Source organism: Equus quagga, chromosome 20 (genome assembly GCF_021613505.1).
Source record: "Equus quagga isolate Etosha38 chromosome 20, UCLA_HA_Equagga_1.0, whole genome shotgun sequence".
Classification (NCBI taxonomy): Eukaryota; Metazoa; Chordata; class Mammalia; order Perissodactyla; family Equidae; genus Equus; species Equus quagga.
In genome coordinates this window covers 10102322-10128987 of record NC_060286.1, presented here as the reverse complement: position 1 = coordinate 10128987, position 26666 = coordinate 10102322, and the positions used below count along the sequence as shown (strand labels likewise).

The 26666-nt window shown below is 40.7% G+C and overlaps 1 protein-coding gene across 1 annotated transcript in view; it reads left to right on the top strand.

Annotated features, from left to right (window-relative positions):
• LOC124230767 (estrogen receptor beta) overlaps positions 1 to 26417 on the top strand; it is a 71917-nt gene extending 45500 nt beyond the window's left edge. Inside the window, exons 10-12 of the mRNA XM_046647134.1 lie at positions 6936 to 7069; positions 22757 to 22937; positions 24669 to 26417. Coding sequence (XP_046503090.1) covers positions 6936 to 7069; positions 22757 to 22937; positions 24669 to 24855 — 502 coding nt within the window. The 3' untranslated portion in view covers positions 24856 to 26417. The remainder of the gene's footprint in view (positions 1 to 6935; positions 7070 to 22756; positions 22938 to 24668) is intronic.
• The last annotated feature ends 249 nt before the right edge of the window (positions 26418 to 26666 follow it).

Genomic DNA, 26666 nt, shown 5'->3' with positions numbered 1-26666 from the left:
ACTTGACTGTATTCATCTATTGTTTCTAAAAGTTTTTTAGTGGATTCTTTAGGGTTTTCTATATATAAAATCATGTCGTCTGCAAAGAGTGACAGTTTCACTTCTTCTTTTCCAACATGGATCCCTTTTATTTCTCATTCTTGCCTGATTTCTCTGGCTAGGACTTGCAATACTATGTTAAATAAGAGTGGTGACAGTGGGCATCCTTGTCTGGTTCCTATTCTTAGAGGGATAGCTTTCAGGTTTTCTCCATTGAGAATGATATTTGCTGTGGGTTTGTCATATATGGCGTTTATTATGTTGAGGTATTTTCCTTCTATACCCCTTTTATTTAGAGTTTTTATCATAAATGGATGCTGTATCTTGTCAAATACTTTCTCTTCATCTATTGAGATGATCATGTGATTTTTATCCTTCATTTTGTTAATGTGGTGTATCACGTTGATAGATTTGCAGGTGTTGAACCATCCCTGCATCCCTGGAATGAAACCCACTTGATCATGATGTATGATCTTTTTAATGTATTGTTGTATTTGATTTGCTAGTATTTTGTTGAGGATTTTTGCATCGATGTTCATCAGTGCTATTGGCCTGTAATTTTCTTTTTTTGTGTTGTCCTTGTCTGGTTTTGGTGTCGGGATAATGTTGGCTTCATAGAAGGAGTTAGGAAGCCTCCCCTCCTCTTCAATTTTTTGGAAGAGTTTGAGAAGGATAGGTATTAAGTCTTTGAATGTTTGGTAGAATTCACCAGGGAAGCCATCTGGTCCTGGACTTTTATTTTTTGGGAGGTTTTTGATTGCTGTTTCGATCTCCTTACTGGTGATTCGTCTATTCAAATTCTCTACTTCTTGGTCCAGTTTTGCAAGGTTGTATGTTTCTAAGAATTTATCCATTTCTTTTAGATTATCCAATTTGTTGGCGTATAGCTTTTCATAGTATTCTCTTATTATCTTTTGTATTTCTAAGGCGTCTGTCGTAATCTCTCCTCTTTCATTTCTGATTTTATTTATTTGACCCTTCTCTCCTTTTTTCTTGGTGAGTCTAACTAAGGGTTGTCAATTTTGTTTATCTTTTCAAAGAACCAGCTCTTGGTTTCATTAATTTTTTCTGCTATTTTTTTAGTCTCTATTTCGTGTATTTCTGCTCTGACTTTTATTATTTCCTTCCTTCTGCTGATTTTGGGCTTTGTTTGTTCTTCTTTTTCCAGTACCTTTAGATGCACTTTTAGATTGTTTATTTGGGATTTTTCTTCTTTGTTGAGGTAGGCCTGAATTGCTATAAACTTCCCTCTTAGAAGTGCTTTTGCTGTATCCCACAGATTTTGGCATGTCATATTTTCATTTTCATTTGTCTCCAGGAATTTTTTTATTTCTCCTTTGGTTTCTTTGTTAACCCAATCGTTGTTCAGTAGCATTTTGTTTAATCTCAACATTTTTGTGGTTTTCTGGTTTTCTTCCTGTAGTTGATTTCTAGTTTCATACCTTTGTGGTCAGAAAAGATGCATGGTATTATTTTGATCTTCTTAAATTTATTGAGACTTGTTTTGTGGCCTAATATGTGGTCAATCCTGGAGAATGTTCCATGTGCATTTGAAAAGAATGTGTATTCTGTGGTTTTTGGATGGAATGTTCTATATATACCTACTAAGTCCATCTGGTCTAATGTGTCCTTTGAGGCCAGTGTTTCCTTATTGATCTTCTGTTTGGATGATCTATCCATTGGTGTAAGTGTCCCTTTATTCTTGTTGAGGCTTCTGCAGAGAGGAAACTTGAACCTACGGAGGAAGAGAGGAAAGTCCAGCTATCTCAGCTGATTTCTAACAAGGTGGTTCTTCCCTTAGTAACCACGAGATTCACAAGTTCACATGAAGCTCTACCACAGAATCTGAGCTTCTGCTTCTTGAAAAATCATCTCTCCTAAGACATTTTGTGTCCTTAGCATCAGCAGGAAACTGTCTAATGTTAAATGTTAATTAAAAGGCAGAGAACTTTAGATCTGGGCTTGGACCTGTTGTGGATGTTTGTGGAATTCCATGGAATCATATAATTGTGAATGTATGAGTTTGCATTCACATTAGTTATTTCTTTTTTTTAAAGATTGGCACCTGAGCTAACAACTGTGGCCAATCTTTTTTTTTTTTTTTACTCTAAAGATTGGCACCTGAGCTAACAATTGTTGCCAATCTTTTTTTTTTTTTTTGTATGCTTTATCTCCCCAAATCCCCCCTGGTACATAGATGTATACCTTAGTTGCAGGTCCTTCTAGTTGTGGCATGTGGGATGCTGCCTCAATGTCGCCTGACGAGCGGTGCCATGTCCGTGCCCAGGATCCAAACCAGCAAAACCCTGTGCCATCACAGCGGAGCACGCGAACTTAACCAGTTGGCCATGGGGCTGGCCCCCACATTAGTTATTTCTATATCGAATTTTCTTCAAGATATCCACAGAATTTTCACTTATAAATTTTCATTTCCCTTTTGTATTCAGATAATTTTCACCTGAGTTCAATATTTAAGTCCTTTTCATGTGCTAAGTCTTGAGCCCTCCCCCCGATGGCCGCCCACACAGAGGTAAACTGTGGTTTGTAGCCACATGTCTGTGCCAGCAGATACTTAACGCAGGTGCAAAATAATGTACCCTAAAGCAAGGCCCACTCATTCAACACTTTGCCCTTGGTATCAAACAGAATATTTTCCTTTTATGAAGGAGTGATTATCAAATAATCATGTAACGACTTTTATTTTTACTTAGCACTAGTTTATGGACAAATGGTGTGCAAAAGTGAATTTCCATGAGTAGCTTGGTTTGACTGATATATTGTTTCAATATTTTAACATTCAAATCATATACCTTCTATCTTTAATTTAAATCTTTTAATCCAGTCCTAATTCCTTCCTCGGAATTCAGTGTCAATCTATAGATACAAAATAAATGAAATACATCTCATTAATTTGTTATTTTAAAGTCTTTTCTTATTCTGTTCGGTATAACTCATTTTAAAGCATAGCTTTATTAGGGTGTCATTTATGGAGTATTGTACCTTTTATTTTTTAATTTTTATTTTTTTCGGATGTACATCATATTTCAAATTCTGGATACCTTACATCATGTTCACCACCCGAACACTAATTATAGTGCATCCCCTCACATGTGGCCCTAATCACCCCTTTTACCCTCTCCCCTCCCCCCTTCCCCACCAGTCCAATCTCCAATGCTATGTGTTTTTTTTTTTTTGTCGTTTTTATCTTCTATTTATGAGTGAGATCATATGGTATTTGACTTTCTCCCTCTGACTTATTTCATTCAGCATAATACCCTAGGTCCATTCATGTTGTCACAAATGGCTGGATTTCATCATTTCTTATGGCTGAGTAGTAGTCCATCATGTATAAATACCACATCTTCTTTATCCATTCGTCCCTTGATGGGCACCTAGTTTGCTTCCAAGTCTTGGCTATTGTGTATAATGCCGCAATGAACATAGGGGTGTAAGTATCTTTATGCCTTTGTGTTTTCAAGTTCTTTGGATAAATACCCAGCAGTGGAATAGCTGGATCATATGGTAGATCTATCCTTAATTTTCTGAGGATACTCCAAACTGCTTTCCATAGTGGCTGCACCAGTTTGCACTGCCACCAGCAGTGAACAAGGGTTCCCTTCTCTCCACACCCTCTCTAACATTTGTCGTTTCCTGTCTTGTTAATTATAGCCATTCTGACCGGAGTGAGGTGATACCTCATTGTAGTTTTGATTTGCATTTCCCTGATAGCTAATGATGTTGAGCATCTTTTCATATGCCTATTGGCCATCTGTATTTCTTCTTTGGAGAAATCTCTGTTCAGAGCTTTTGCCCATTTTCTAATTGGATTGTTGGTTTTTTTGTTGTTGAGCTGTATGTGTTCTTTGTATATTTTGGATATTAACCCCTTATCTGATATGTGGTTTGCAAATATCTTCTCCCAATTGTTAGGTTGTCTTTTCATTTTCTTGATGGTTTCCTTTGCTGTGCAGAAACTTTTTAGTTTGATGTAGTCCCATTTGTTCATTTTTTCTTTTGTTTCCCTTGCCCGGTCAGACATGGGACTTGAAAATATGCTGCTCAGACCAATGTCATAGAGCGCACTGCCTATGTTTTCTTCTAGAAGTCTCATGGTTTCGGGTCTTACATTCAAGTCTTTAATCCATTTTGAGTTGATTTTTGTGCATGGTGTAAGGGAATGGTCTACTTTCATTCTTTTGCATGTGGCTGTCCAGTTTTCCCAGCACCATTTATTGAAGAGACTCTCCTTTCTCCATCGTATGCTCTTGGCTTCCTTGTCGAATATTAGCTGTCCATAAACGTGTGGGTTTACTTCTGGGCTCTCAATTTTGTTCCATTGATCTGTGTGCCTGTTTTTGTGCCAGTACCATGCTGTTTTGGTTACTATGGCTTTGTAGTATAATTTGAAATCGGGGAGTGTGATCCCTCCGGCTTTGTTCTTTTTTCTCAGGAATCCTTTGGCTATTCGGGGTCTTTTGTTGTTCCATTAGAGTATTGCACCTTACTGCTCCTATATTTCCCATTTATTTTCTAGAAATGTACAGTCATGCGTTGCTTAACAACAGGGCTATGTTCTGAGAAATGCGTCGTTAGGTGATTTCATTGTTGTGCAAACATCATAGAGTGCCCTTGCACAAACCTAGATAGTATAGCCTACTACACACCTAGCCTATATGGCACTAATCTTATGGGACCAGTATTGTATATCCAGTCCATTGTTGACCAAAATGTCGTTATGCGACATGTGACAGTATTTGGTTTCTACAGCCTGTGAAGCGAATAAAAATGTTCTAACTTTGCGATCTCTTGAATGAAAATGATTGGCTCTCACATCTGGTAGAGCAAGCAATCAGACCTAGTTCTATAGACTTTGTTTAGAAATTCATTTTTTGCACGAGGTATGCATGTTCTGATTACTGTGAGTTACAGCATTTATTAGGGCTTAAGATGCCCTAGAATGAAAACTCTCTCTCCACTTTTGAACTATGATTTTGCATTAAAAATGGCATGTATGTAAATGAGGAAATGGCACTAATTTCAATATTTAGGGAACTGTACTTTGGCACAGGTGGCAACTTCTGCAAAATAGAATTGATTTCAGATGAGTCCCCTTATCATACTACTTGGGAGGGGTGTGTGTGTGTGTGTGTGTGCGTATGCATGTTTGCACGTGTGCACCCAGTGTACATGATCCCACCTCTGACTGAGCCTCTCAGAAGAGTAAATGGCCAAACTATTAAACCAGCAATGCAGGACCTGGTGGATTTTTTGTTTTTACCCCCAGAGATACTTTAACACCAGTTTTTCTCGGTATCAAGTGTCCTCAAGCCCAACAATTACAACTTCCGGTAATTAATTGTCCCCAGGCAGAGGGATTTGATGATGTGGCATGAGGGGCACTCAGTGAACAAATACATCTTGTGCATCTGCTACGTGCAGGGCAGGTGTCATCCTTGCTGGGAAAGCCAGAGCAGGGGAGGTGGGAGGATGGGGCATGGGGACGGTTGTAGGTTTCCGACAGGTTTTGGCATCTTTTGCCCAGACCTCTGAGTCTCCAAGGTGGCCTTTCTCTAAGAGTGACTTCTAGGGGGCACTGGTGTTTTATCTCTTAACGTGTGCACGTTCAGCAAGCCTCAGCTGGTTGCAGAAGTTATGGGTTTGCATGCTTGTAGCTTTGTGTAGGTGAGTTTGCAGGGGTGCAAATGCAGTGGCATGCAGGATCCTGGTTAGTGACCATCCTTGCACAGCACAGAATGGGGAAGGCTTCACCATGATTGGTGGTGCCTCTGGGGTCAGTTCATTTGAATACTACAGAGGCCTTCCCACCAACCACCACCATCACTGGAAATGTCCTGGCTCGGGGTTGGGGGAAAGAGGAGGGGAGCAGCCAGTTCTTGGAAGATCTCAGATCCCCTCCAGGCTGCTACGGAGACTCAAAAAGAATCCTTCTGCCACCACAGCTTCCCTTCACTGTGCACTGCGGCTTTTAGAAAGTTTCATGGCAAAATCATCTAACTCCTTGTCAAGGGCTTTCAATAACTCTCTGACTGATGATAAGAGAAGTTTTTTGGGAGCAGTGAGGTGAAAGAATGTGTGTCTGACCAGAGTCAATAGAAGCTGGTATTTTCTCGATACAGTTCAAGTAACTTACTTCAAATGTATACTTAAAAATTAATTGCTATAAGGAGTTCTCAAAAGAATTTTGATTATATGGTTGAAAGTTTGTCTAAACCATTTGCTTAAAAATAGTCTTTGTTAAGTCAAAAATCTCCACGTCTGCATTTCTACCTTCCTTTCCTGATTCTAATCCATCTTCTCTAATTGTGATTTCTTTGTATGTCATATTAGCTTTTTTCAAATTGCATTTAAATGTCTCTCAGTTGCCTCACTAGTTTCTAAATGACCACTAGGAAGTGAGAGTTAAGCCCTGCGTGTGAAAGATTATTTCTTCGTGGGATATTTGCTTCTGTAACATTGTCTTCCTCATGAACGCTTCAGGTTTCTTCCGAGGGGAACATGGCATATCCCCTTTTAGTAATATGTGTCATATCTAGAGCTGGTTGGCTAAAATGGTTTAGATTTAAAATAATCAACAGAAATGGCGTTCCTTTAAGAAAACATTTGGTGAACCGTTAGAAGGAAAATGTAGTTCCAGTGCACACTTTTGCTTAAATAGTGTTTATTCAAATGCTTGCTTTAGAGATTTATAGGAAATGCCCTGTCCTCTTTATATGAAGATAATTCTAGTAATTTCATATCGTTGGGTGTGGTCTCATGACCACATAGTTAAAGGATGTACAAGATGAAATTTGAGATTAAAAGGAAAATACTCCTTATTGCTTTTGATGGTTGCCTGGAGCTGTATGTTCCTTAAATTTCCAAATGAACTTTTGTAGGGAAGAGGGAAAATGCGTAGAAGGAATTCTGGAAATCTTTGACATGCTCCTGGCAACGACTTCAAGGTTTCGAGAGTTAAAACTCCAACACAAAGAGTATCTCTGTGTCAAGGCCATGATCCTCCTCAACTCCAGTAAGTAACCACACAGCTGGGCCGTGTTCTGTAGGGGGAGAGACGCTGCTTCTAGACCTGGCATGGCTAAGGAGTACTGAACTTATTTTATTTGAAAATGGGAAAACAGCTGTCTTTTTCACTTCTCTGTTTCATTTTATAGGGATTTAAACTGTAGTTAACTTTGATAATTTTATATAAATTATTCATGAGGTGAATTACTAGTAGTAATTTAAAAAGTAGCTGAAGACACTTTGCTGGAAAAGAAAAAAATGAACTTTAAAATGTTTACTGTTTACCTTTTTATCTTTTTTTTACATTTTAATTTATTTGTTTTATTGAAATATAACTGACATATAACATTATATTCGTTTCAGATGTAGCATATAATGATTTAATATTTACGTATATTAAGAAATGATCACCACAGTAAGTTTAGTCAACATCTATCACCATGCATAGTTACAAAATTCTTTTTCTTGTGATGAGAAATTTTAAGATCTACTATCTTAGCAACTTTCGAATATACTGTAAGTATTAACTACAGTCACCACGCTGTATATTATCACATCCCTATGACTTACTTATTTTATAACTGTACTTTCAACTTGTTTTCAATGCTTATAGAGACCTTTTACGTGGTTGACATGCATTTATATTTATTGTTTTGGGTTTGCTTTTACAGATTCATTTAATCATTCATTTCATTCATTCATTGGGTAAAGACATTGAGGATACCATACTCCCCTCAAATAGCTCATAGTGTAGGGAGGGAGAGAGAGAAAAATTCATTAAAAAGAATGATCTCAGTGCTGTAACAAAGGATGTACAGGGTGCTTTGGGAAGACAGAAGGAGAGACGAGGGAGTGGTTGCAGAAGGGAATGAAGTTTGAATATCGAATGAGTAGCTGGGCAAATGGAAGGACAGACATGGAAGAATGAAAGAACATGGGTGAGCCAGGAGCTGCAAGTCAGGCAGTGGAAGAGCAGAGGGAGACGGGCAAGGTTGTAAAATGTAGCACTGAAGACTACAGCGCACAGTGCGGGTTGAGAGCTGCTCCTGGGGGCACTGAGTGGCCCTAGAAGAGGCTCCGGCGGGGGAGTGTCATGGACAGGTAGGCATTCTTTTTTTTTTTCCTTAACATTGGCCCTGAGCTAACATCTGTTGCCAATCTTTTTTTCTCTTCTTCTCCCCAAAGCCCCCCAGTACGTAGTCGTATATTCTAGTTGTGGTCCTTCTAGTTTTGCTTTGTGGGATGCCGCCTCAGTGTGGCTTGATGAGCGGTGCTAGGTCCGCTCCCAGGATCTGAACTGGCGAACCCCGGGCTACCAAAGTGGAGTGTGCGAACTTAACCTCTCGACCACAGGCCAGCCCCTGGATAGGCATTCTTGAAAGGTCACTCTGGCTTCCATGTGGAGAACTGACTGGAGAGGGGAGAGACCAAGGCAGGGGACCCAATAGGGATTGTTAGGGACAACAAGAGCCTGAACTGACTTGATGTGGAGGGGCCAGGGAGGAAGAGACCTGACTTGAGGGAAATAGAGTGGTTAGAGTTGGGAAGATGAGGAAGGTGTCTAAGATATGTGTTTGTCGTAGCTTTGCTGTTTTTTCTTATTATGTAAATAATACCTGGTTATTGTAAACATTCTAAAAAAAGAAAAACATAGAAGGAAGAAAATGAAAATCACTAGGAATCCTGACTCCCTCCCCTAAGATAACCACCGTAACTTTGGTGCCCATTGTTTGACAGCTCTCTCTTTAGCTAGGTAGGTAGACAGACAGATATAGACATACAGATATGTAAATATATCTATAGAGAGAAATATACATTCACATGTATGCTGGCATATATAATTTTACGTAAACAGCATAGCATCTTATAGTATAAGTTACAGATCCTTTGAAAGAGGCTTGCTTTGATCCTTCCACCCCACACCAAGTAGCTAATCTTAACACCCAGAAGGTAGGCTTTATACCTTCTTCCATCCTCTAATAATCGTTTAAAGTAATACTTCACCTCCAACATGCCCACAGATAGGCTTTTTCCTCCCATTTTAAAAAAATTGGGACACTGTATACAAACACTTCTCTGCATCTTGCTTTTTTACTTTTCAAAATGCTGTGAAATCCCTCCAGGTCAACTAGGAGAGATCTAACTAATCTTTGAAGCGGGGGCATTGCTAAATTGTTCAGCCATTTCTCTGTTGATGGGCCTTTACTTAGTATACAGTTCCCTTTTCTTCTTTACCATTATAAACATTGCTGCAATAAATAGAGGTGTATTATTTTGTACACGTTTTCTAAGTTTCCATGTAGTTTTCATAGTGTTCAGTTTATTATCTACCCGGGTATTTGATCCAGCTGCTATACCAGGTATTCATTGCTTTGCTTAGGTATTTACTCTGGTTGGACCTTTAGGTTATTATTATTTTTTCTTTCTCAAATAATAGGTATGTCCAGGTTTTAATCCTCAACTGATAACTTACAGGTACCTTCATCTGGTCATCATTTAGGGCTTTATTAAATAGATTTTATCCAATCTCAGAGCTTAATGTTTGAAACAACAGGAGTCTGTGAGATCATATTATGCTACTTTATTTTAAATCAGCCCAAGCAGCAGTTCCTGAAGCCAAAACTCAGTGCAGAACCTGTGGCTGCCTGGGTGCTAGGCGCCTCCTGACCTGGGCCAGCTGACCTCTCCCTCTCCAGCAAACGCTCATCTCCTCCCTAACACCCCCGCATACTCCACATTGGCCCTAGTTTCGATGAAGGGGGAAACATACCAGAGCAATGTTTCTCAAACTCGCTGTGGTGGAGGACCTTCCTTTTCTTTTTAAGTTTCCGAATTGTTGTAGACAGTTGCTTTTGTAAAATATAATAAAAATAAATTGCTAGAAAAATGAAAGGAAAGTGCAAAATCCAAGCCCTAGTTTTTTTGTTATTGTGTTCAACTGCTTTAAAATTCCTCTGTCAATTGCCATGAGTTTCCAAATGCTTACCCTCATTTTCTGCTTATCTCTTTGTGGACTGGTAACAGACCACACCTTAAGTACCCTTGGTATAGCGCATGGGGTGCTGCCCAGGAAATGGGTGGATTGAGGGAGGTGGTTAGGTCTTGAAGGAGGGAGGAGAGGGGGAACAGAGAAGGAATCTGAAGGTCATGTGCGGTGCAGAGACCCTGAAGAAACCTTTGGGTACTTCCAAGTTGGGTCTCGATCTGGCCCTACTTGCCCTACAGGACATTTCCCCTGTACCCAAAACACTCCTTACCCCAGTTCTGAAAAGCAAACAGTTTGTGAGTAGAAATGGTAAATTGTTAGACAAATAAAAATCATAGGAAAAGCCAAGAAAACTCTAAAATACTTTGGGGCTTCTGGTACTTTCTTGGCATTTATTGTTACCGTTTACCTTTTACAACATACTATGAGGGCCCAGCTTATATCAGCAATTAAGTTGATGTGCATTTAGGAAATATCCAGGTGGGACATTTGAAATTGATCATGGAAGAAAATCAACTCTTCCGATCTTCTCTTTGAACCCCCCTACAGACATTACCTCACATACGTGCTGCCATTTCTGTCTTTGTTACTGGGAAGATTTGCTTGAAAAGTATATCCCGACCTTGGCACAGGAGGATCATCCAATGCTAGATCATGGGGCTTCTCTAACTTGCAGAAATAACTTAGGACTCTTCTCTGTGCAGCAAAGCGCTTCTTGGAAAGCAGTTTGCTTCTTGTTATGACACTTTGCATTATAAAGCCTTCTGTTTGGCAAGGCTCCTTACAATCATTTTAGCCTCCAAGACATCATATTGTGTTGTTGTGAAAGCTAGAAGCATCATCTGTGCAAATGGGAAAGACTAAGGCTGGGGTGTTCCTCCTGCAGCATTTGACAGAACTGCCGTATTAAGAGAAGTACAGAGAGTGAGGCAGCCGTGTGATGTAATTACCCCTTGTGATGGGGTAGAGGAGTAGAATTAGTTTACAGTTAAATCTGAATTTAAGAAATCTTCCTTTAAGAAAGTTTCTTTCTTGCTTGGTAATCATAACAGTTGTCAAAATCAATTTATTCTGTTCAGCATTGCTGTTAAGAAAATGCGATTCTATTTCTACTGGAAAATTTCCACTATCAGGAGAGCTGGGTCTTTTCTATGCTAGATTTTAAGCATTTGAAGGTACTGGGTTTTTTTCTTCTGGATTATTCGTAGCATTAAATTAAAAGCAAAAGCAAGGACAGAATCTACTTTCCCACCTTAAATTTTAAAAACTCTGGCAGAATATATAAAACGGACATTGGACATTGGACAATAGGCCACACAGGCCGCACAGGAAAGTGATCCCCAAGAGAAGGGACACAAACAAAGTGAGCCCTTTGATTACCCAGTTTACTGCCTGAAGCTGGTTCCCAGGTTGCAACGTAGGGAGAGGTAACCCAAGTAGACACCAGTGTCTCCTGGAACTGAGGAGACAGAGTTGTGAATTTGGGGAGGCTGAGGCAGCTAGGATTTGCACGGGAGAGTACTGGAGAGCAGAGAACTGCACACAGAGGCTTTAGAAATCTGCAAAGCGTCCCCTTCAAGTCTTCAGCTGAGCACTAATTTGCTCATGCTTGTGAGGATACTAACCATGGACAGGGAAAGAACCCCCAGAAAGGAGTAGGCAGAGCAATCCCTGGAGTTCACACAGGGCCAGGAGTAGTTTATGTTGTCACCAGCCAGAGGGGAAAACCTTGTGTATGTTGGACATTGGGTGTAGTGCTCAGAAAGGTATTGCCTCAGCAGTGGAGTGAATTAGCCCTAGACTAAAGGCTGCTCTGGTCCTACCAGACAGAACGTAAAAGGAAGCCTGAAGGATCAGGCCAAATAACTCAACTGCATCCCGGAACAAAGCTCAAGAATATTTAAAGGAATACAAGAACATCCAACACCCAGCTAGGTAAAACTCACCAGGTCTGGTAACCAATCAAAAGTTAGCAAGCATGCAAATAAGCAGAAAATATGACCTATAGTGAGAAGAAAACCAGCCAATTGGAAAAGACCCCAAAATGACACAGACGATGGAATTAGTAGACAAGGACTACTAATTAAAACACAGTTACTGTAACTGTATTCAATATATCCAAGAAGTAGAGGAAAACGTGAACAGGTTAAGTAGAAACATGGAAAATATGACACACATGCAAATTGAACTCCTAAATGTGAAAACTGTGTCTATGTGGGATTTACATCTGATTAGGCATAGCAGAAGAAAAAAGTAGTGGATATGAAGTCATAGTGATAGAAACTATCAAAAACAAATGGAAAGAAAAAAAGAGTTAAAAAAATGGACATGGGGCCAGCCCCGTGGCCGAGAGATTAAGTTCGTGTGCTCCGCTTCAGCAGCCCAGGGTTTTGCTGGTTCGGATGCTGGGCGTGGACATGGCACCACTCCTCAGGCCACACTGAGGTGGCATCCCACATGCCACAACTAGAAGGACCCACAACTAAAATATACAGCTGTGTACTGGGGGGATTTGGGGAGAGAAAGCAGGAAAAAAAAAGAAGATTGGCAACAGTTGTTAGCTCACGTGCCAATCTTTAAAAAAAAAATCAACAGAGTATTAGGGAGGTATGGGACAACTATAGTTGTTAAATACCTGAATTTGGAGTCTCAGAAAGGGGGGTAGAAAAATACTTGAAGAAACAATGGCTGAATTTTCCGAATTTAATGAAAACTATAAACACAAAGATCCAAGAAGCTCAATGAATCTCAAGCACAATGAATCTCAAGCACAAAAAACCATGAAAAAAACCACACCAACATACATCATAATTGAGTTGCTTAAGACCAATGATTAAGAAAAAAATCTTGAAAGCAGTCAGAGAATAAAGATATTTATAGACAAAGGAACAAAGACAAGGATGACAACAATTTCTATTCTGATGCAAGCCAAGGAGACAAAGGAACAGAATCTTTAAAGTACTTTAAGAAAAACGTGTTAATGAAGAATTCCTTACACCATGAAAATATCTTTCAAAAATGAAGCCCCAAAAAAATATTTTCAGACTTAAAAATGGAAAGAATTCATCACTTCCAGACCTACACAATAAGAAATATTAATGGAAGTCTTTCAAGCACGAAGAAAGTGATGTCAGATGGAAACATGGATCCACACAAACGAGTAAAGAGGACCTGCAAATGGTAACAACGTGGGTAAATATAATGTTTTTTTTCTTATTTAAAACTCTTTATTTATCTTTAAAAGATAATCTAGTGTTTAAAGAAAAAATAATAGCAATATATTGTGGGTTTATGTAGAAGTAAAATATGACAAGAGCACAAAGGCTGAGAAAGGACAAATGGAAGTATACAGTTCTTATTTTGTATGAAAGTTTACTTGAAGTATTACTTGAAGATAAACTGCAATAAATTAAATACATATATCATAAACCCAAATGCATCTACTAAAATAACTCAACACATTTAGAGCTAATATACCAACAAAGGAGATGATAGGAGATAAAATGGAACCATAAAAAATAGTCAATCCGAAAGAAGGCAAAAAAAAAAAAGCAAACAAAGTATAGACAGGACAAATAGAAAACAGCAACTTGAGCTAATTGACGTTTATAGAACCCTCCACCCAACAACAGCAGAATATACATTCTTTTCAAGTGTTCATGGAATATGTACCAGGATAGACCATATTCTGGTCATAAAGTAAGTCTTTACATTTAAAAGGATTTAAGTTATACAAAGTATTTTCTTTGACACAGTGAAACTAAATTAGAAACCAATAATAAAAAGATCTTGGAGGGGCCGGCCTGGTGGCGCAGTGGTTAAGTGCACATGTTCTGCTTCAGTGGCCCGGGGTTCGCTGGTTCGAATCCTGGGGTGCGGACGTTGCACCACTTGGCAAGCTGTGCTGTAGCAGGTGTCCCACATATGAAATAGAGGAAGATGGGTGAGAATGTTAGCTCAGGGCCAGTCTTCCTCAGCAAAAAGAGGAGGATTGGCAGCAGATGTTAGCTTAGGGCTAATCTTCCTCAAAAAAAAAAGATCTTGGAAAATTCAAAACGTTTGGAAACCAAATAACATACATCTAAATAACCTATGTATCACAGAAAAAACAAAGTAAAATTAGACAATATTTTGAACTCACCTAAAATGAGAGTACAACATAGCAAAATTTGTGGGTTGCAGCTAAAGTAATAGTTTGAGGGAAATTTATAGCACTTAAGGCCTTATTAGAATACAGGAAAGGTTTCAAATTAATTTGAGAAGATCAATAAAATTGATAAGCCTCTAAGTAGACTGATTGGGATAAAGGAAAGAAGACACAATATCATGAGTGAGAGAGGTGACACTGCTATTCTGCGGATATTAAAAAGAATAATGAGGTAATAGTATGAACAACTTTATGTCAATACATTTCAATACATAGATGAAATGGACAAATTCCTTGAAGGACACAAATTACTGAAAGACACATCAAGAAGAAATGTAAAAATCTTGAATTGCCGTATATCTATTAAAGAAATTGAATTTGTAGTTAAAAACTTTCCCACAAAGAAAACTCCAGGCCCAGATGACTTTTCTGGTAGAATTCTACTGAACATTTAAGGAATAAATAATACCAAGTTTACACACATTCTTGCAGAAAATTGAGGAGCAGGGAATACTTTCCAACTCATTCTATGAGGCCAACATAACTCTGATAGGAAACCCAGACCAACATATTGGAAGAAAAGAAGACAACAGGCCAGTATCTCTCATGCACATGGATGCTAACATTTTTTATAGAATTTTTGCATCTCTAAAAAATTTTAGCGAACAGAATCCAATAGTATATTATGAACTTGTGGAATTTCCCCAGGAATATAAGATTTCTTTAACATTTGAGAATCAATCAACATAATTCACTGTATTAACAGAATAATAATGAAAAAACCATACAATTATCTCAATAGATGCAGAGAAAACATGTGACAATATCTAATACCCATTCCCGCTAAAAAAAACTCTCAACAAACTATGAATAGAAGGAAACTTCCTCAACCTAATAAAGGGCATTTATGAAAAACCTACATTAGGTTTTATACTTAGTATTATACTTAATCATGATCAGGAACAAGGTAAGTATGTCCACTCTCATTAATTCTATTCAAGATTTTACTAGAAGTTCTAGCCAGTGCAGTAAGGCAAGAGAAGAGATAAAAGGCATCCAGATTGGAAAGGTAGAAGTGAAATTCTTTATTTGAAAACATGATAATATGTAAAAAATCCCAAGGAATCTACAAGAAGCTGAGTTTGGTAAGGTTATAGGATATAAAGATAATATATAAAAATCAATTTTATTTCTTTATAGTAGTGATGAACAATTGGTGATTGAAATTAAAAGTCCATACCATTTATAATAGCATGAAAAATTATGAAAACTTTGGGATAAATTTGATAAAAGATATGAGACTACCTACTGAAATCTCAAAGCATTGCTGGAAAAATTAAAGTAATCCTAAATAAATGGACAGATGTGTTATGTTAATGAGTTAGAGGGTTCAGTATTGTTAAGAAGTCAGTCCTCCCCAAATAATCTATAGATTCAACGTGATCTCAACAAAAAGCTCAGCAGGCTTTTTTGGTAGAAATTGACAAAACAGATTTGTAAATTCATATGAAAATGCAATGGACCTACAATAGCCAAAACAACTTTGAAAAAGAACTAAGTTGGAGGACTTATACTACCGGACTTCACAATTTATTATAAAGCCACAGTAATCAAAACAATATGTGTTGACATCAAGATCAACAAATAGATCAATGGAACAGAATAGAGAGTTCAGAAATAGACCTAATCAACAATTGATTTTCAACAAAGATGTCAAGGTAATGGGGAAAGAATGAAAGAATTGATAATGGATAGATACAGGCAAAAACTGAACCTTGAGCAGATCTCATTCTATATTACAAAAATTAACTCAAAATGGATCATAGACCTAAATGTAAAGACTAAAATTATAAAACCATTAAAATGTAGGAAAAAATCTTGTTCACATTGGGTTTGGCAAAGATTTCTCTAATAGGACTCAAATAATGCAAACTTTTAAAAAATTCATAAATTGGGTTTCATTATAATTAAAACCTTTTGCTTTTCGAAAGGTGCTCTTGTGAAAATGAAAAGATAAGCCACAGACCAGGAGAAAAGCTTTGCAAAACATGTATTCAACCAAGGACTTATATCTAAATGTGTAAAGAACTGCTTCAACTCAATAGTAATAAGAAAAACAGTCCACTTAAAAAATAGCCAAATGTTTGAACAGACACTTCATCAAAGAAGATGTACTGATGTCAAAAAATTACATGAAATGATGCTAAAATTATTGATTAGAGAAATGCAAATTAAAATCAGAATAAGGAACTACTACATACCCAATAGGATGACTGAAATTAAAAACACTGAACATATCAAGTGTTTGTGAGGATGTGGAATAATGCGAACTCTCATACCCTGCTGGTGGGAATGTAAATTGGTACAACCACTTTGAAAACCTGTTCAGCCTTTTCTTAAAAAGTTAAGCGTGTACCTACCAGGTAACCCAGTCATTCCACTCTGTAGTATTTACTGAAGAGAGATGGAAGCATATGCTCATGCAAAAACTTGTACACAAATGTTCATAGCAACTGTATTTGTAATAGCCAAAAACTAGTAACAACCCCAATGCCCACCACTAGGTGAAAGGATGAGCAAACTGTGGTATATCCACGCAGTAGAATGCTACTAAGCATTAAAAAGGATTGGACTACTGACAGATACATGCAGCATTATGAATATCAAAATAATGGAACTGAAAGAAGACAGACACAAAGGCATACATACTGTAAGACCTCGTTTATATAAGATTTCAGAAAATGCAAGCTAATCTATACAACAGATCCGTAGTTGCCAGGGGATGGATGGGGGTTGGGAGAGAGGGAGGGAAAAACAGAAAATAAAACAAAACAAAAAAGATGAGAGCAAAGACTGCAGCCTGAGTGGAAAAGACACAGCCAAGCAGGGAACTGAATCCAGTACTAGGTGGAGGCCGGGAAGGATGAGGGTCAGGAGAGGAGAAATGGAGTACGTTTCTTAAAGTCAAAAGACTGTGGATACTCTCTGTCCCATATTAGAACAGCAGAGTCTCCAAGGGCTGCTACTTGGCTGCTGCTAGCTTGCCTTGTCGTGTTAGGTAAGCATTGGGCTCTCTGGAGATGGTCTTCTGTATAAGTTGGCCTCCTGTTTCCCTGCATATATGACAAGCTCAAATTGGGATTATGTCACTCAATCAGGTCCGCACTGGTATCAGCATGCTAGGTGGCCGGGTCAGGATTTGTCAGTAGTTGTGTGTGTGTGTGTGTGTGTGTGTGTGTTTACAGCCAAGACAGTGTTTTTATTTTTAGCAGAACTAGGAGGTATAATTAACATACAATAAACTGCACATGTTTAAAGCACACAATTTTATGCCTTTGGGCATTTATATATGCCTCTGAAAGTATCACCGCGATCAAGATAATTAACATATCCATCACACTCAAAAGTTTCCTTGTGCCCCTTCATAATTCCTCTCTCCCTCATTCCCTCCCCCCTCCAGTCCCAGGCAACTGCTGATGTAATTCCTGTCACTATAGATTAGTCTGCATTTTATAAAATTTTAGTTAGATGTAATTTAGGGTGACCAACCATTCAGATTTGCCTGGGACTGAGGAGTTTCCCAGGAGGCAGGATTCTCAGTCATGCTAACAGGTGTGTAATGGTATATTATCGTGGTTTATTTGGCATTTTCCTAATGACTAATGATGGCTATTTTTTCATATGGTTGTTTGTGATCTGTATATCTTCTTTGGTGAAGTATCTGTTGAAATAGCCCATTTTTAATGAGATGTTTGTTTTCTTTCTTTTTCAATTGAGGTATAATTGACATACTGTATTATATTAGTTTCTAGTGTAAGTAGTTATGTTTTAAATAGCTGCATACTTCTGGGTTATTTATCTCTTCTAAGAATGGATATAGTATGGAATGAAAATTAACTTTATTATCCAATTAAATTTCAATTCAGTAAATATTTATTGAGTTCCTGGTATGTGTCAATGACTTCTAAATACTAAAAATGTCAAAATGAACTAGATACAGTGCTTTGGGTCTGGAATAGGGATGTACACTCAAACAGTTGATCAGGGGTCTGAGCCTTGCTGGGCTTGAGAAGTGCATCTTCCTCTCTATGGGGAGAGATGGGAAAAGGACGCCACCATTCTAGCTTCTCTCTCAGCAAACCCTCCTCTGCCAAACATAGATGGGATGTGGGGGTACCTGGAATTACTGTATTATACTCAGCCTTCCATGTGGCTCCTGAAACTCAGAGACAACAGAAAATGTTGCCTTTAACAACCTGTTGCAATGTTTGTTAGAAAGTCGAAGGTGTTATGCAAGTGTGGTAGTTAACATAATGACATATCTAAGGTAAGAGTGGTGGGACCAGCCATCTTGTCACCCAGACACCTGAAGACTAGATAAGTCTTTCCTTGGATAGAATTAGAGGCTACAGATTCTAGGAAACAGAGCAGAATCAATCTGCAAATAATTAGTCTTTAAAAATATTTAAAATTAGGAATAGGTCTATTTATCTAAATGATTTTAAGATTTAAAAAGGATGAAATTTTTCATTAAATGAAAGAAATGGAGAGTTAGAACCCAGTGATCATATTTTACATTAAGAAAATTATCAAGCCGTCACCTCCAGGCCCCGGTTCCCTGTGAGTTTATGGGGATTTTTCCCATGAAGGGGTGAGTGGAGGAGGCAAAGGCACAGAAGGAGGCTGAAGAGGCAGACAGGTCCTTTCCTGCTCATCAAGAATGTGGGTGCAAAGCACTGTGGACATCAGCCTGCTGGTTTCACATCAAAGGCACCTTTTGAACACCGGTCGGTTCTCCTGTTGCTGGGATAGGAGGTGGTGACAAAGGAGACGGTCGCAGCTAGAGCTCCCCTTCCTCAAAGCAAACAGGCAAACAGACACACACCACTACACCTCCCAAAAGCCAGAACATTTTCCTTTGGTTAGTATTCTGGGATTTTTATTACATTTGAGATCTTCTGATTTATTTGACTTCAGTCAAGGAAAGCTTGTGTCTTCATCCTTTGAACGCTTAGGATGTGGCAAATCTTGGGGGGATTGCCATCTCCCCCATGTCCTCATGGAATGTCATCAGGTGGGCTAGTGAGAGGAACACACAGCTGTTCCCAGGCAATAAAGAGGAGAGAAGATTATGTCCTTGATTTTATTTTATTTTCTTTGGTATCTGTGGGGCATGGTGCCAAGATCTTGCTTTTTTTACTGTATTTCTTTAGTTTCATGGAAAGTAATTTAATTTGATTCTAAAATGAATCCTAATCGATGTTCTTACTTTTGGAGTTGGAGGGAGTCAATTTTTGTTGTTTCCTATGTCTTGGCAATGAGGGACCTGCGGGTGGGGGCTTTGGGTCTTGTCGCTTGCCCCCTCTCAGAGCCTGCCACTTAGCAATTACCCTGTACAACATGTTCGGTGAGCAGAGAGCGCGTGGATGCTCAAGTGCAGGCGCGGCACTGCTGACTGAAGGGAGAGGCAGGCAGCCTCCTGTTCCTCCTGATGTTCTTCAGCCCGCTTCATTCCCAGGATGATGTTATGTAGGTTCATCTTTTTGCATATAAAATCTTTTGGCATATATAAAATTAATATAGCATATGCCTTTCCAAAACTGCAGTGACTGCCATCCACAAGCACCTTGTCAATGATTGACGATGATGGTCCTGCTGGAGCTGGCTGCCCCCATATCCTATAGAAGACCCTTGCCCTTGGCAGTGACTATTCATTTATGAAGAGGGTGACCCACCAGCCAACACACATTATCTGAGGGGGGCCTCGATCAGACAGAGGGACACCCCCAGGGGCTTTTATGTTACTGTAATTTTGGTTATGAGGATTTATTTTATCAGGTTTTAATGACAGCCTTATTGTGATGTAATTCATATACCAAACAATTCACCCATTTAAAGTATGCAATCCAGTGGCTTTTAGTATATTCATAGACTTATGCAACCATCATTGCAACCAATTTTAGAACATTTTCATCACCCCAAAAGAAGCCCTGAACTCCTTAGCGATCACTCCCCAGTCTGTCCCACCCTCACTCCTAGGCAACCACTAATCCACTTTCTCTCTGGATAGATTTGCCTGTTCTTGACAGTTCGTATAAATGGAATCATACAAAATGTGGTCCTTTGTGCTTGGGTTCTCTCACTTAGCTTAATGTTTTCAAGGTCCATCCATGTTGTAGCATGAATCAGTACTTCATTCCTTTTTATGGCTGAATAATATTCCATTGTGTGGCTATACCACATTTTATTTCTTAGTTGATGGGAATTTGGTTTGTTTCTTCTTCTAGGCTGTTATAAGTAATGTTACCATGAACATTTGTATACTAACTGAGGATTTATTTTTATATTTTCAATCTTTGTCATTTTGAACTGACACATGTACAAGGATACAATTTTGACTCCTTTTAGAATCCAAAGACATAAGATTTGTTTACAGCAGTGGAAATCCATGGAGCATGTGTCGTGTAGCAGAACAGACTAAAGGGTAGTTAAAAGAAGGCGCTTGTTAATGCAGTTGGGATTTTAGGGAAAGTAAGAGTAAAATAATTTTCTCCATACTTTCATTTGACTGATAATTTTCTGTGTGTACCTAAAATATGCACTAATGTGCATATTTATCATTTCACTTATGATGGTGTGATTGGCTAAAAAAATGCAAAAATCTGAACCTCTGTGAATTCAGTCTAATTCTTCCATTTGTGAATATTTACTCCATGCTGGTCATTGTACTAGGTGATATGGATAGAACGACAAACAGGCAGGGTCTGTGCTCTCAAAGCACTTATGTCCAGTTTCTCTGGGGGTGTCCATGAGGCATGTACGAGGACATCCAGGATGTAGGACAACATGGTGCCCTCTGCTGGGGGCGCACAGGGCACTGTTAGAGCTTCAAAGGAGAACTCAAACCAGACTTAAGGTGGGATGGTAGGGAGGTCAGGGAAGCTTCCAGAAGGAAGTTCATAACCAGGCTGGGATCTAAAGGAGGAATGGATATAGACAAGCAAGGGAAGGGAGGGTGGAAAGGAGGAGAGGGAGAAGGAGTGTGAGAGTGAGTTCCTAAGCAGAAAGGGCAGCGTGTTCAGTGCATCTCCTGTTCAAGGAATTGACAGTAGAGTTCAAGGTGGGGTGTGGCGGGAACTGAGGATGAAAGAACAGAGAGTGGCCTGGTACTGTTGAGAGCTGCACCAGGTGGTTTGGACTCTGCCCCGAGAGCTGGGAAGTCATTAAGGAGAGCCACATGCGCAGATCTGCATTTTGGCCACTCAAAGCGGGCACATTGGGTCCAGGGTGAGGGCTTGTTGCCTCTGTCGTAGGAGGGCAGGTCATCAGCTGGGGGTTCAGTGGGAGGTTTGAGGACGATGATTCAGGGGATTCAGGAAGAGTCACTGTGGAGAGTGAGGCGAGCAGGTGTGTTAGAGGCAGTTCTAGGCTATTGTAAAAGATGAATATTTTAAATCTGCTTCATCAGACCTCATGGAGGGTCGTGCCCCCAGGGACGTGGCAAAGCACCACACTTGCATAATTGTGGTTTAATCTGACCCTTGCCTTAATTGAACTGTTGAACTTAGTTGAACTGAAAATGCCAATAAAAATAGAGAACAAAAATTGCCAAAACAAATTCTGTGGATGATGGAGTGCCAGCCATTCTTCATTCTCATTAGAGTCAAAAGTTGGCAGCTCCTCTGTTGATTTCACATATTTGCTATTTATTCTTATTTTGCAATCAAAAGCCTGGAAGAGAAGCTAATTATTTCCCTGCTTCCAGGAATCAAGGAATCGGGGTTGGTGATGGGGGATGGGGGCAAGGAGATTTACCTGAGCTGTTGTTTTGCAACCATTGGGGGCCACAGTATCTCAGAGCCTAGAGTCAGAGGGGAATTAAGCACAGGGCAGGGCAGGATGGGGGAAGCAACCCACCTCATGGCGGGTTGTGAGGACCTCAGGAGACGTGTGCCTGTCAGCTCAGCTCAATGAGGAGTGCAGGCTGGAGGAGCTGGGTACCTGGTCTGGAATCTGAGAGCTAGAGATGCTGGATATCAAGTAGGTCTGTCTGACTCCAAAGTGGTGGTCTACCTGCCTCAGCAGGTGCCACCAGAGGTGGGATGCTGAGGGCCTGGACAGAGGTGGCAGTGGGCCTACGCTGACTGTCTGCACATGGCACACACGAGGGGGTGGGCAGGGGAGAGGCTGCATGGCAATGTCATTAGGTTATGTGTATTAAATTCCCCTTAGATGAGCAGCCCTCCTAGAAGTGAAGAGTAGAATTCATCTCACTTTCTCACCATCTCTAGATGTGTATTTGTTGCTGTAGCTGAGACATCATGTAATCATTTCAGGCAACTAGATACATTTACTGCTATGGCAAGCCCACAATTCTGGGCCAGTTGGCACTTTGAGAGGCCATTTAGTCTGCCCACATTCAGCTACGCTTTCTCTTCCAGCTCAGCGATGGGGCTGGCTCTTGGGAGGGGTGGGGTTGGGAAGGACACCATGGGCAGGTGAAGCCCTGCTTTTAAGATTGTCCCACACATGTAGACTCGTGGCTTCTCTTCTTTGTCCAGGTATGTACCCTGTAGCTGCAGCCCCTCAGGAGGCCGAGAGCAGCCGGAAGCTGACTCACATCCTGAATGCTGTGACCGACGCTCTGGTCTGGGTGATCTCCAGGAGCGGCATCCCCCCCCAGCAGCAGTCCATGCGCCTGGCCAACCTCCTGATGCTCCTTTCTCACGTCAGGCATGCCAGGTACCATTCCTGTGGGGCCGCACCACCCAGTGTGTGTGTGGGGGGGGTGGGGGACATGCTCAGACGAGGGTGAAGAGCTTTGGGGAAAAGGTTTGCAAGTTTGAGACAGATAAGGTCGGTCGAATTGTCACCTTTAGAGAAAAATGAACCTCTGAAAGAGAATGGGGGGCTTCATCAGTGCACACACCTGTAACCAAGATGGGCACATAGGGGGCACCAAATGGATGTCACGTGGCACCTTATTGGATATTGATGGCATCCCTTATCTGTTTTCTAGTTGCTGCAGATTTTAGCTTGTTTATGGAATTGTAAAATGGGCAATTTCTCCCCTAAAGTGAACTGCCACCCCTCCTTGCACCACCTTCAGCTGGGGCCCTGAGGTCATTTCCTTGAAGAGGCTAAACCCACCCTCTCTAGATCAACTTGTGAGGCTGGTGATTTGGGGAACTACACACAGCTTTCCCCAAAAGTTATTCTTTTCTTGCAATAGCATCAGGATATTAAGAATGAATGAGACCTAAGGGAATGGGTGAGCCCAACAGGTTTAGGAGGGCAGGGCTGCAGGGAGTGTACTCAGGAAGTGTAAATGGATGTGCTGATGAAGGGGGACGTGTCCACAATGGTGCTCAGTGCTTGGTGGCACCCAGGATGAGGGGAGCCCTGCCCTGGGGCTGGAAGAAGGAAGCCATGGATGGAAGGTAATTGCTCACTTGAGGAGGAGGACAGTCTTGGGGCTGTGCGGAAGGACAACATACACCCGAAGGATTTTAACAAGGGGAGGAAATGAAAACGACCTCTGCCTCCGTTTCCTCTTCAATGATTATTCACACAACCATTTGCAGAACAGACACAGTCAATCCTTATTATTCGCAGGGTCCATATTTGCAAATTTACCTATTTGCTAAAATTTATTTGTAACCAAAAACCAATACTCAAGGCTTTTTTGCGGTCATTTGAGGATGTGCACAGAGTGCTAAAATATTTGAGTCGCCCACGCTTACATTCCCAGCTGGGGTCAAACAAGGTGACACTCGCCCTCTTGTTTCAGCTCTTACTGTAAACAGATGTCCTTTACGTGGTCTCTGAAGTGCCATGTTTTTGCATTTTTGTTTTGTTGGAAATTTCACTGTCTGAAAACGGTCCCCAGGCACAGTGCTGGAGTGCTGTCCAGTGCTCCTCCACGCAGGAAGGCTGCGAGGTGCCTGTGGGGAAAAGATGCGTGTTAGAGAAGCTTGTTCAGGCACGAACGGTAGTGCTGTAGGCCCAGAGTCCAATGTGAATGAATCAACAATTTATGTTAAATAAAGTGTCTTTACACAAAAGCACAGATAAAACAACGTTATGTGTTAATCAGCTGAGGAAAATGTCGAGACCAGAGGCTTTCCAGAACCTAACCCTCTTTCCCCCAGGAGCGGTGGGTCGGTATCCACTAATTCAGGGTTTCTGGTGACTGTGTAGAACATAGCTACTGTGAACAATGAGAATCGACTGCAGAGAGCCAGGTGCTATCAGGCCATTGTGGGTGGGCAGTGGGACACTCATGTCCACAGGACACTGTCCTTGTCCTTAAGTGCAGATTGTGGAAGGAGCCAGATGCAAGAACCATAGGACGAAGGGCTGGGGGACGTGCTGGGGAGGGGACGGACTCCTCTGATGGGGAAAGTTGGGGAGATTTCAGAGTTCCTATGGCGGCCTCACAGGAGGAATCTCAGCGCCTTTCTGTCCCTATAGTAACAAGGGCATGGAACACCTGCTCAACATGAAGTGCAAAAATGTGGTCCCAGTCTACGACCTGCTGCTGGAGATGCTGAATGCCCACACGCTTCACGGGTTCAAGTCCTCAGTCAGAGGATCAGAGTGCAGCCTAGCAGAGGAGAGTGAGAGCAAAGACGGCTCCCAGAACCCGCAGTCCCAGTGAAGCCCAGCTCTGAGAGGACAGGCCGCAGAGGTCAGAGGCTGAAGCATGAACTCCAGCACAAATCGTGAGCCCCATCGGGAGTGGGCGGGCTTCATCGTCTTTCTACTGTGTGGTCCCTCATTTGCTCATGGCAAGCTTGTCTTGTACCATCCTTTCCCCAACCTCCCCACTTCCCGGGCGTCAGGGTGAGAAAACCACAGTTTTGCTTGTTATCAGGGGGTACATTTGAATGCAGAGTTTACGTCTTGCTCAGCCTTATGGGATCTCAATGTGGTCCCATTCTTACTTTCCATCTCCCTTCCATCCCTTTGGGAGACATCTTAAAGGTTGTGGAATGAGTGGTGGAAATCTGACTTGGAAGGGCTATAAAATAGGAAGGGGAGAGAATGTGGTACCCTGACAGGAAGTGGACTAACCTTTGGTGTGCAACCCGAGCTGTCCTTAGATTGGAACTTTGTATGCTCTCTTCTGGACCACTCGATTGTAGGATTGCAAACTGTGATGACAATCAATTAACTAGTTTCACATACCTACCTCGAGGGCCTGTGAGGACTGAAGTCACGTATTGCTATTACTCTGTTGAAGGCCAGAGGGAATGTGATCTAGGGAGCCAGTGGTCAAGCTAGGGTGCAAGCCATGTTCTTCCCCCAAGACCTTGCTGCCATCTTCACACAGATCCATCACTCAATTTGCATCCACAGAGCCTGCGAATTATTTGGGGGGCAGGGGGTGGCGTGTATGATCACGGTCATGGAGGAGTGTGATTTAACTCTCCTGCCCCCCCCCCCCCCCCCACCTTAGAACTCTGTTGTCCCAAGGGGCCTGGCGCGTGCTTGAGAAATGTCCAGTGTTTATGGGAATGGGGCTGTTTCCTGTGGGACGGAGGTCACAGCCACAACACTTCCCTGGGGCAGCCACAACTGCCACATCAGCCATCCAGAGGAGACAGGGACACTTCAGGCTGTGTGTGTGCAAGGCACACTGTTCCCTGGAAGGGTGAAGGGCTATACATGTGCCAGCGGGTCAGGTTCAGGGCTAAACTGTGTAGATTTGATGAGCACATCACTCGAACAAGACCTGGTTTGTGAATTCTACTTAAAAAAGAGAAATATTGAGGGTAATTATTTATAGTAAGAAAGAATTCTTTATACCCTAGAGGTCTTTTAAAATATTTTCTTATCAGAATATTTATGTGGTGGGTTGGGTGAGATAGAAACTTAGTAGGAGATTCTTATTCCAGATGGAACATAAATAGGACATGATGATAAAGCACCTCTGAAATTACAATTTTAACTTTTTAAAAATTGAAATTTTTGTACAAATTTTCAGGAACATAGTGATTGCATAAAATGAGTTACATCTATCTTTTGGAAATGAGCAACTAAATAATCATGTTCCATTTTTGTGATAATGTTTTAAAAAATTACCTTGTAATAGGCGATTAAAACACATTTTCTGTTTGAAAATAGGTTTACTTTGGTTAGCGCATTCTGTATCTACTAAGTCATTAGGAAGATTACATTCAATGAGATAAAGCTTGGTTTCTGCTAGTGAGACCTTGTATAATTCTTAATTTTGATATTGGTGCAGTGTTACTAAAAGTTGAACAAAGCTGTTTCAGAAACACTTGGACGTAAACCTAGAGAACACACCATTGTCTGTGTTCTGAGGTGGTTTGAAATTATTCTTAGTGACTCAGTGTTTCAGCCTTGGTGAGATTCAGTACAGAAAACATGAGCTTGATTTTATAGGCATCGGGGAACCGTGTTATCCAGAAGGTCAATTTTCTTTCTTTCGGGCCAGCTTAGAAT